The sequence below is a fragment of the Mus pahari genome, chromosome 7, assembly GCF_900095145.1.
Source record: "Mus pahari chromosome 7, PAHARI_EIJ_v1.1, whole genome shotgun sequence".
NCBI classification, from domain to species: Eukaryota; Metazoa; Chordata; class Mammalia; order Rodentia; family Muridae; genus Mus; species Mus pahari.
In genome coordinates, this window is record NC_034596.1 from 10,029,688 (window position 1) to 10,041,380 (window position 11,693).

General features: G+C 38.8%; 1 protein-coding gene across 1 annotated transcript in view; it reads left to right on the forward strand.

Annotated features, from left to right (window-relative positions):
* Positions 1 to 26: 26 nt before the first annotated feature.
* Smc6 (structural maintenance of chromosomes 6) overlaps positions 27 to 11,693 on the forward strand; it is a 57,459-nt gene continuing 45,792 nt past the window's right edge. The window contains exons 1-4 of the mRNA XM_021202235.2: positions 27 to 427; positions 6,102 to 6,244; positions 8,319 to 8,436; positions 10,585 to 10,690. Coding sequence (XP_021057894.1) covers positions 6,107 to 6,244; positions 8,319 to 8,436; positions 10,585 to 10,690 — 362 coding nt within the window. The 5' untranslated portion in view covers positions 27 to 427; positions 6,102 to 6,106. The remainder of the gene's footprint in view (positions 428 to 6,101; positions 6,245 to 8,318; positions 8,437 to 10,584; positions 10,691 to 11,693) is intronic.

Consider the following 11,693-nt stretch of genomic DNA (forward strand, 5'->3'; position numbering starts at 1 on the left):
TCACTTTCCCCTCTCGCGGTGGATCCGGCGGACGCATGCGTAGACCTGTTGCCAAGGCGCCGGGAGATCTTCCCCTCCCACCTCCCCCGCCGTCTAGCGCCGCCGCCGAGGGGCGCGTGCCTCCTCGCTTCCCCACGCTCCCGCCCGCTGAGCGCACTTCCGGTTCCCTCTGGCGGAGCAGAGCGGCGCGAAAGCCCGGGAGCGCGCAGGCGCGGGCGGAGTCCGGGGGGGCGGGGAGGGGCGGGGCGCAGGCGCGGACCGTCCCGCGGCGGGCGCCTGGCTGCGGGGCTCCCGCCTGCATTCGGGCGGGTGTGCCCTGCTTGGCGGCCGGGCGAGCGGTGGCCGAGGTCCGACGCCCTCAGGGTGGCCTTCGTGTCGTGACAGCCGCGGCGACTAGCTTCCCCGGGGTGACCGCGACTTGTTGGAGGTAGAGTGAGGGCGCGCGCTTCCTCTCTCCGTGCCCGGGAGCCCTGTGCCTCGGCGAGCAGCCTTCCGCCCTCTTGGAAACTGCGGGCTGCGTGTGTTCAGGGTCGGGCCTGGGCGCGGGCCGCGGGGACCTTCGCGCCCTCGGAGGGGACGCCGCTCTCCGCCGCGGGAAACTTGGCCGTGGGCGCCGGCCCGCCCTCGCGCGTCCCCAGGCGGCCCGGGCGTTGGCGGGCAGCCGCAGAGGTCGGCCCGGGGCTGAGGCCGGCGTCGGAGCTGGGTATTCCACGCGCAGGCACCGGGGGGCGGGGGCCGGGGGCGAGGCTGGAAATGCCGTTGAAATCTGAATTTGCCGTTAAATCCAGTTTCCCTGAACCACCACTGGAATGAACCAGGCTGGAGTAAATCTTGTTTGAAAGGTTCGGGTGGCATTTCTTACCCTCCATTACGGTGGAATTGGAGGGGGGGGAATCGCGATTGTCAACTCTAGAAAACAGGACCTGAGGCTAGAGAAAGGAGTTTAGGAGACTAGGGCTTGAGTAAGGCTACCGATTCCTAGAAAGAGCAGCCGTTTGGTATTTACAGCCCGAAAACAAGTTATGAGAGCCCTTAATGCAGTTGATAATGATTAGAAAGACTAAATTTGCATTTTAAAGCCAAGCTGTTCTGAGATTTCTGTTTAAAGTTAGAAAAGTCCATATTCCCCGACTCTTAGGATGGCTGATGGAGTCTTTTAAAATGTATAAGAGTACATGCAGTGGCCGAAGCTAGTTTTAAGGGAGTTGTGGGTGATGGGGGAACCTATTAGAATTTCTCCTTAGACTCATCCAGTTAGTATGTGAAACTAAATTTTTTTTTTTAATGTTTAAAATCCGTGTAAATTCTTTTCCTGGGAGCTGGGGAATGTAGTACTCTTGGTAGAGTGCTTGCCTAGCAAGCGAAAAACCCTGAGGTCAATTCCCAGAACTACACAGAACCCAGTGTGGTGGAGCAGGCCTGTAATCCTAGCACTCAGGAGGTGGAGGATGGAGCATCAGAAGGTCCTCTGCTACGGAGCAAGTTCGAAGGCAGCTTGGTTACATGAGGCCCTGTCTCAAAGAAAAATTGTTTTTTTTTTTCTGCCCTGGGGATGGTGGCTCAGGCCTGTAATCTCAGCTCTCAGTAGTGGCTGAAATGAGATAGTTACAGGACAGTTTGTGCTACTGCTGAGTTCCAGGTTAGCTCAGGCTACAGAGCAAAACTGTCCAAAACAAAACAAAACAAAACAAAACCCCAAAAAACCAAAACCAAAAAATTGTTGTCTGAATGGTGTAGAAAGTCTATAGACAAAGCTTACCCCTTGTAATTGCTTAAAAATATGCTTTTGTTCCACACAGAGGTAGACAGTGTGCAGAGTGATGCCACCTCTTTACCTCTTGGTTATAAGTCACAGGACTGACTCCTGAGAGATTAATTCAGTATAAAGTATTCAGTATTGAGCTCAACAATTAGTATTAAACAGCATGTTGAGTGTTATTGTAAAACAACCCCCCCCCCCGCCTTCCCCCAGTTAATTTTTCTAAGTGCCAAGAGTAGAATTTTATGTAAAACTTGCCTGAATCTTGACTATTTTGTTAGGTAAGTCAATCAAGATCTAGCTGGCAATCTAGGAGTATTATTTAGTGGTAGATTGCTACTTAAACATGTCGGGACCCTGAATCTAATGTGACCCTTAAAAGGAAGTTGACTTACTTTCAAGAAATAATAGATATTTTAAAAATTCACTGTAATAGCACATGCATTATATTTGAAGTACTTGGGATTTTTATTATTTTATGAGTGGGTGGTTTGCCTGCAGGTATGTCTGCACCACATGCATCCCTGATGCCCATGGAGCTGTTAGATGATGTAGGACTGAAGTTAGAGACTGTGGTAAGCTTCCATGTGGGTGCTGAGACTCGGGCTTGAGTTATTGGGAAGAACTGTCAGTGCTTGTTACCTCTGAGCCGTCTTTTCGGCCAGTTTGATGACATACTTAAATGTCACAGTTGTTTTATATACGTACAGTAGTAAGTCCAGGTAACTGAGGGTCCAGTATGGTCAGTTATACTATATTTGTGTTTGTGTGTCTTTAAGTTTGCAAGTTAAAGTAGTATGTCTTTTTCCACCCTGCATAATTTTCTTGGTCACCAAATTCAAACTACTTTCTGTAATTTTCTTTTCTCCACTTGTAGATTTATTCCTATTGTAGTGTATATTTTACTGTCTCAGGGTCTATCCTGGGAACACTCCATTCAAACTCAAGTGTTTGCAAACAAAACATTTATTATCCTTTTCTCTTGACAGATATACCATCTGTTTATAATGGTAGGTAGCATTAGGTGAGAAAATGAAGTTTTGAAGCAAGCCCAAAGGAACATTTAGAGGAACCCTTTATGGTAGAATTCTTTTCTTTTTCTATTCTTTTTTGGAGACGCACTCAAGAATATACTAGATTGTCAGTCACTGGATGTGAATAAATTGTTGGTTAAACTCAGTTGTTTATGCCAGGAGGATCCTGGACATGAGTGGTTTGACTTTCGTTTGAGAAACTTGGATTTGAATGTGTTCTGCCAGCATGCATCTGCACCTAGTTACTAAGTTGGTGCTATGTAAGTTGAAGTCCTGCATTTGGGCCTCAGTTTCCCATGTTGTAAAATAAGGGCATGACTTACATCTTAAGGAGAATTTATTCCAGACCTAATGTGAATTCTATTCCCTTGAACTTTTACCTAGTCTTCTTTACTGCTGGGCTTCACCTCCACCCCTTCATTCCTGATACTGTTATAGTTTTTGTTGAGGACTTTGTTAGAAATTGTCTACTTTGGCATCATTCTTAGTGTATCCCCTCAGTAGCAGAAGTTATATTTATTTAAAAATAGTTGTAATAGTTATAGAATTAAATAAATCTAATTCTTTCATGCTGGACACTACTACTGTTAATCCCTGCTTTGGTGTTAATGGGGAAGTATGAGTTGTAATTAAAGTGCAAGAGTCAAAATTTTATATTCCTGCTAAAACTTGTAGGGTCTTATTAAGATTGTATGTGTATCTAAATACTGAGCCCCTAGTTACTGATTCTCTTTTTAACTAATCTTCTCTTCTCTTCTCTTCTCTTCTCTTCTCTTCTCTTCTCTTCTCTTCTCTCGGATGTTCTTCACTGTTCCTTCTTTGGGGTTTTGCTTCGTATAAGAGAAGAAATGATAGTATTCTTTACTTAGTGTTTGTATAATCCTAGCACTTAAGATGCAGGACAGCCTGGGTTATATAGCTAGGCCTGCGTTAAACAAACATACAAACCAAAACAACAATTCTTTTAAAAAACTGTAGATAAGTAAATAAAATAAATTATATAGCTCTATCAGTATACTCAAGATCTCAGAGAAACCTTTTTTGTATATGTTGTGTCTTTCCTACTTTTTTTTTTTTTAACCTATATCTCATCCTTAGGACATTGTACATGCTTCTTGAAAGTTTTCATCTTTAAATCACAAAGTGATTCCTATTTAAAAGGTAGGAGGATCCTTCAGTGTCTCTCAGATGTCAGTTTCCTTGGAAAGCTAGAAGACTACAAATCCCAGGCCATCCCCAGCTAATCAGACCCAGCCTCATTATGAAGTGTCTGAGTGTCTTATATTTTGTGTAGTGTATATTGTCATGTACATTGTCAACTCATCACACTTGGTCTGTTTTAACTTGCCACACTGCTTTCTAATGATGGAGAGCACTAAAGTCAGTCAGGCTTTTTCTGAGCTTTCTGTCAGATCATGTTAGTCATTAGTAAAAATAATGCTTCAAAGGCATTTAATGTTGGATAGCCTAAGAGGAGTTGCTTTTCTTTGTTTAGTAATATATAAGGGAATAGAGAGTGAATGAGACAGAACATGCTGCTGGGAAATAATGACTTGGTGGTATTTGGGAAATTTAAGTTAGCCATAAGTCGAAACTAACATACATTGATTCTTGCTATTCATTATTTTGGAGGGAAAAAAGATGTAAAAGATTTTTTTTTTGAAGATTTGACTTCTTTAAGAGATTTGAGTTAAATATTAAATTACTTGCAAAGAAATATGTTAGTAGGGCTGGCGAGATGGCTCAGCAGGTAAGAGCACCCGACTGCTCTTCCAAAGGTGCAGAGTTCAAATCCCAGCATCCACATGGTGGCTCACAACCATCCTTGACGAGATCTGACTCCCTCTTCTGGAGTGTCTGAAGATAGCTACAGTGTACTTACATATAATAAATAAATCTTAAAAAAAGTATGTTAATAAATAACTATGATTAGTGGTACCATTCCCTAGAAAAGTACTACGTTACAACTCCCTCAGACTCTAATATCTTTTCTCTCTCTCTCTCTCTCTCTCTCTCTCTCTCTCTCTCTCTCTTTTTTTTTTTTTTGTATACAGTGTTTCCCTGTATAGCCCTGGCTGTGCTGGAACTCATTGTGTATACCAGGCTGGCCTTGAACTTGGGGATCCACCTGTTTCTACTTCCCAAGCACTGGGATTAAAGGTGTGAGCCACTGTGCCCAGCTGCTAATATATCTTTTATAAAGGTACTTTATTTCAGAGTGATACAGAGTCCAAGTCCTTTAAGAAGTGTGATTTACTGGTTCTCAAATTTGAATCACCTGAAATCTTACTTAGTCTATAATTCACGTGCACTAACATGGATACTGATACCTGGGACGTTCCCAGGGTACGAGACACTGTTTTCTGGTCTTTGGACTACATTCTGAACATCAGGTCTACAAATTATTTTATGGTCCTTATGTCTCCACTGCTCTAACTTGTAACAAGGGCAGCACCTGTTACCTACCATCATTTCAGAGTCTTTTGCAGGGATTTATGAAACACTGCTGAATTCACACTGCAATCTTACCACATCTGCCTCACATGGAATGTGCAGTTGTGTTTTCTTTGTTTCCAAAATTTCTGTTTTTAATTTCTGTTATAGAAATTATTGATATAGATGCAAGCCAAAACTCTTTGAAGTCTCTTATATTATTTAAGCACTTGCGTTATGACTATTGAGATTAGTTATCTAGGGAAAAGGGAAACTACTAGTGTGAAGCTATTAGTGTGAACTTCAAAATGTGTGCCTTTGGGAAATAACATAAAAATATTTGATTAGTATTACTTTTTGTTATAAAGGTTGGGTGATTATAATAATTTCAGGAAGGAATGTGTCCTCTTTGTTAATAGGAAACCAAAGGACAGCCTTTTATCAATAAAATACTTTTCTCTTTAATAGGTTTGGGAAGAAAATATTCAGTTAGGATCCTACCAATTTAGTTATAGCCATGAATAGCTATGGATTTATTTCTTTTAAGACACTATAAAATTACTTTCTCAGTCTGCAAATTAGAGGTCTAGCTTAGGCCTTGAAGGTTAACAGCATCAATAGGGCTATGTGCCTTTTAACAGCATCAATAGGGTTGTGTGCCTTTTTGGAGGCTCAAGGGGGAAATACATTTCCTGTTTTACTATTTTTTGACTTCTACTCCTTAACTCCATGTAATGTGAAATACTTTATTTTTAAAAGTAGAATGAATAGTACTTAAAGTTAAATGAGTTTTATGTGGTTTCTTTTGTTTAGTGTTTATTGAACAGTATATGCTATCCTTGACTTTTGCTATTGTTACATAAACATTTCTTCAGATCTGATGGCCAAAAGAAAGGAAGAAAATTTCTGTTCTCCTGAAAATGCTAAAAGACCAAGACAAGAAGAACTGGAAGATTTTGATAAAGACGGAGATGAGGATGAATGTACAATTTCTTTCACAAATGGAACATCTCCTTTGGTAAGTGTAGAACTACAAAATAATGTTTTTCAACTGATTTGTTTCTCATGATCATTTTATATGTCACATTTTAAAATAATTTGTAGTCAGGAGGAAGCAGTAAGAGTTTTAGAGAGCTGGGTAAAAATAGCATCTGATTTTGAAGTTTGTGTTAATAATTGCAGAAATTAATGAAAATAATGGAGAAGTAACTGTCTTCAGATAAAACTGGCAAACCTGTATTAAAACCAGCAAAGGTAAATTGCCAGTGTCACGAATGGAATAGAGGCCGTGATAACTGACTTCACCCTATGAGCTTTAAAAGAGTAAGAACATACAATTGTCCTTCACACTTATATCTGAGATACCACTACATACTCAACAAAATGATAAAGTATGAAATAGTAATATCACTAGATTGCAAGAGTGAAGAGATGTATTGTTTTATATATTGTTGATGGGAATGTAAATTGTTACCACTATGCAAAAGTTTGTTTCTGAGAAAACAGTGTAAAATTGTACTAGACTTATCCTAGTACAGAACATAGTATATTTTTAATAGCTTTATTTATAAACAGTTAAAAATAAATCCACATTTGATTTCGTGATTAACCTGTGATAATCCGTTTCATGAATTATTGCTTAGCAGTGATAGAAAGTCAGAGCCTGAAAGAGGCAATAGTGGACAGTTCGGCTAAATGAAAAAAAAGCAACCCCTAAGATTATGTTTTGCATAAGCTTATTTATTTGGCGTTCTTGCAAGTGGTTGTGGTGTGTTGAAAGGGATGTGATCATACTTACCATCTCATACAACATGAGAGATCTTGTGCGGGGAAAACACGGTGTGTTTAGACTGTCAGTGACAAGTGTCTTGCTCAAGATACTGTGCTTTCTTGAAATGTTACCATTGGCAGAAGCTGAGTGAAGAGTACATAGGGTCTGATTTCTTTATAATTGCGTGTGACTGCAATTAAAGTAAAAATACTTTTAAAAGTTCATGAATTATACCTGATATCCTAATCATGCAATGATATAAATATTTCTCCTTTTTGATGAGGTATATAGAGTTTGTAAAGAACCCATAAAAATTGCTGATCATATTAGAGTATTCTTTAAAATAATGACTGGCAAAATCTGTTTTTTTTATTCTGGTACTTAATATCTATGAAGTACAGGAGAGCATTATTAGCCAAATACTGCTTAAACCATCTATAAACTTAATTATGACATTTTATAATATGGGGGGGGGGTTGCTTTACAAATTTGGGAATCCTACCTTTTTGTTTTTCTTTCTTTGTTTTGTTTTATTTGATACAAACACAGGGTTTCTTTGTGTATCCTTTTTCTGTTCTGGAACAGGCTGGCCTTAAACTCACAGCTCTGCCTGCCTTTGCCTCCCAAGACATTCACCACCACCTCCCGACTTGGAAATCCTACATTCTTTTTATATTACTCGAAATCATTAAGCTCTTGAAAAGTGGCTGAAACAAAATGCCAGAAAAGCATGTGTACAGTGCTGTTCTAATTCTCTGTTATGAAAATGGAATGCCATATTAGAAAATGATTCCATGTTCAGACCATAGCCAGACAGTCTTCTTTCAGAAATATTCTAAAAACACTTTTGTATTTAATAGTTACACTCCACCAGTACTTCTCAGGGAAGTGGAGGTGTTGTTCTTTGCTTCCCACAGTATTGAACAACTGAATATATTTTTTGATTCTTACACAAATGGAAGACAGATGCATGCTACCAGTATCTATTGTGTGGAAAAGAGATTTAGGATTCTGTTGAATGTTCTACAATGCACAGGACACACTCTCTAGCAAAACATATTTGACTAGTAGTAGTGTTTGTTTTGCCTGTGTTAAGAAAAAGCTTTGTGATAATGTTTGCCAGGTCTTTTAAAGACTATAGAATTAGTATATCCTAAAGAAAATTCCCATTTTATTTAATGTTGGTCGTTAAAGTTACTGTTGCACGCTTCATAATAACTTTTCATTAATAAATACTGTTAGTCTATCAGATGCTTGAGTATTAGTAATGAGTGTATTAGAGTGATTGATTTTTTTTTTTTAATTCCTTTATTGTTAATAGACTGCAGCAGAAGTTGGAATAATTGAGAGTATTCAGCTAAGAAATTTCATGTGCCATTCAATGCTTGGACCTTTTAAGTTTGGTTCTAATGTCAACTTTGTTGTTGGCAATAATGGAAGTAAGTGCCTTCGCTCTCTTTACACTCTATGATGACAGTGTATGAGCTTTTTCAAATAGCTGACTATCAATGCTGATATTTAGGTCTATACTTTATGGCTTCCTAGAATTCAGTTTGCACTTGATGAAAATATTGAATTAACCTTGTGTGTTATTTAAGTAGTAGGTATCAGCATTTCCTGTTTCTGTTGTGTTTTAGATTTATTTTTTTATGTGTGTGACTGTTTGCCTGCATGTATCTATGTGAACCTCATGGATGCACTGCCTTCAGGGTTAAATCCCTTGGAACTGAAGTTTACAGATGGTTGTGAGCCATCATGTGGGAACTGAACCTGGGTTCTGTCTGAGAGCCACAAGTGTTGTTAGTCACTAACCACACTGTCTCTTTTTGTCTTGCTTCCATTATTCCATCCTTCTTCACTCCTTTTTTTTTTTCTCCCTTTCCATTTTCTTAAGATAGAATCGAAGTTATGTAGTTCAGGCTCACCTTTCAGGCTCACCTGAAATTACTAGGCCAAAGGAGCCTTCTGTCTCCTCAATTGAAATGTACCAAAGCAACCTGGTGTAAACACTAGATAGGATGCAAATGAAGTGTCTTATAAATCCAAACTCGGAAGTAACAGTTCCACTGTTGTGATTAATGAGATTCTTATGAGGAGGATGTTTGTGCTAGTACTTGAATGAAACTTTAAGACTCCAGAGGATAGAAGATGTATATGGAGAAGGAGGCTTAACTTTAATGTGTGATTTAATCATGTGGTACATGGTGGGGAAGGACAGGATATGACATGAGAGTTGTATTCTATGCGGTACTGTTGGGGATCTTAAATGCTTGATAATGATTTTAGAGTTTTATTCAGATGTCAGAGAGTAGCCAGTTAAACATTTTTGTGTGATGGGTTGAAATGAACAAGATTATAAGATTGTTGTGACAAACCAGCTACATTGAGGCAGTTGATGGTAGACAAGCTAGGCGTCAGGGATGACTGAGATAGTGGACAGTCTACCACCTAGTAACAGTGCTAGGCAGTGAAGCTAGGTGTGTCTGACAGCACAGTTCCTTTGGGAATTGGTACTGCCTTTGTCATTGGGAAAGAAGGAAGAGATTTGGGCAGAAGAGAGCGAATAGAGAGAAGGATATTTATTACAAGGGGAAAGTGTAAGAAGTAAAAGAATCATGAGTAGTGTGAATGATTTCTTTTATAAACCGTAATAAAGGAGAATTAACTAAAACATTATACTTGGTAGCAAGGAAAAGATAGTAAGACATTGAAAGGCATTCCAAGTACTAAATCAAGGCAATCATTAATTTATATTGGCTAAATTTGGTAGTATGTTGTAGAAGATAACAAATAGTTGTTAATTGATTGGTTAGTAGATGATGAAATTCAGAAAATAATTACTATATCTGTGGATTAAGAGATTTTCAAAATAAAAATAGAATGTTCTAGCTCTTATGTTTAACTGTTTTGAAGTGAAAAGAATTACACTTCAAAACAGTTAAACATAAAAGAGCTAGAAAATGAATATTCAAATTAAAGGTCAAAATACTCAATTAAAATTTAAAATATTAAGTTAAAACAGACAAAATATTAAAGATGTGTGATTTTTAAAATAGTTTTCTCTATTTAATGCGTTTAATGAATGTGTGCTGATTCTGAGGATGCATCTTATAGTGAAAGAGACAATGTTCCTTCTCACTTGGAGTTTTTTTATACCTGAGAGTGATTTTTTAAGTTACTGTGCCTAAAATTTATCATGAAAGGAATAGCCACAATTAAATTAATGTAATAGCAAGTTATGTAAATTACATATATAAATGTAATTAGTAGTTTTATTTAGTAGTTTGATATACCAAGATGGTAGATTGAGTTTCAGGTTGGAAAGATATTGACCATTTTCCTCCTCTCATATTGTGTGTAAAAATCTGGTATCTGAAAATGTCTGAGTTTTTCCTCCTGGTGGTGGTAGTTAGGTAGTTCTGGATGTATAACTTTTCTTTTCTTAGTTTGCCACTTTACCACTGGAAGAAAGTTATATTTGAATTGGTAACATTGACCTTGAGGTTGAGATAAATTCTGGGATCTTTTTGAGTAGTTATCAAGTCAGCATTTTGTGTCTCTGAAGTTGTCAATATGTGCCTTTTTAGGTGGGAAGAGTGCCGTGCTCACCGCACTCATAGTTGGTCTTGGTGGAAAAGCAGTTGCTACTAACAGAGGATCCTCTTTAAAAGGCTTTGTGAAAGCTGGACAGAAGTAAGTGGTTCCTGCATGAGTTGCTTTTTCTTTTTTCTTTTTCTCTTTTTTTAATTTCTTCCTTCAAATTCCTTCCCTACAAGAGTTTCCCCTCCCTCTCTCCACCCAGTCCCTCTTCCTCATGTCCCCTCTTTCCCAGATCTCCTCCTCTTCTTCTTCTTCTTCCTCCTCCTCCTCCTCCTCCTCCACTTCCCTTCAGAAAAAGGCAGGCCTCTCAGGAATATCAACCAAACATGGGATGTCAAGTTGCAATAAGACTTGGCATATCCCTCATGCTAAGGATAGATGCTTTTTTTCTCTAGTAAGAAGCATGCTTTAGAACCCTGGAATGTGTGTGTGTTGTGTGTGTGTGTGTTGTGTGTTGTTGTGTGTGTGTGTTAGGGTGTTGTATATTAGTTCTTTGTTCTGCCCTTGTTGCCAGCTTGGCCTCCTACTTCCTGTTTTCTTCTAAGCAGATACCTTGTATTACTTGATACTCTGCATTGTCCACTTAAACTTGGTTTTTTTTTTTTTTTGTTTTTTTTTGTTTTTGTTGTTGTTGTTGTTTTGGAGGGAAATGGCAGCAGCAAATAGCAATGAAAGTAATTTGGGGATTACCACATAAGGAACTGTCTTAAAGGGTCACAGCATTAGGAAGCTGGGAACTACTGCTTTTATTATAAAAGATTGGCGTGTTATCTGGGAAGGTAGACCAGGACCTGAGAAGTGGTTAGCTAAGTTTACAAAGTGAAAGACTTGGGGCCACTTATTTAAAAATATGAAATGTTATTTCAGACTTAATTTTCTTTCTGTCTGGCTATTTTTGTGTGTGCATGTTTGTGACATTTCTTTGGGTCTCTTCTCCCTCCTCCCCTGTCCCTTTTTGGTTCTGCCTTGCTCTGTCATCTTCATTCTGTCTCTTATGATAACTGAGTATGTGACTTTTATCTATGAAGTTTGTGTTTCCTTTCTTACTCTTTGTCTTGGTCTTGGCCACTCTGAGTTTTTTTTTTTTTTTTTTTTT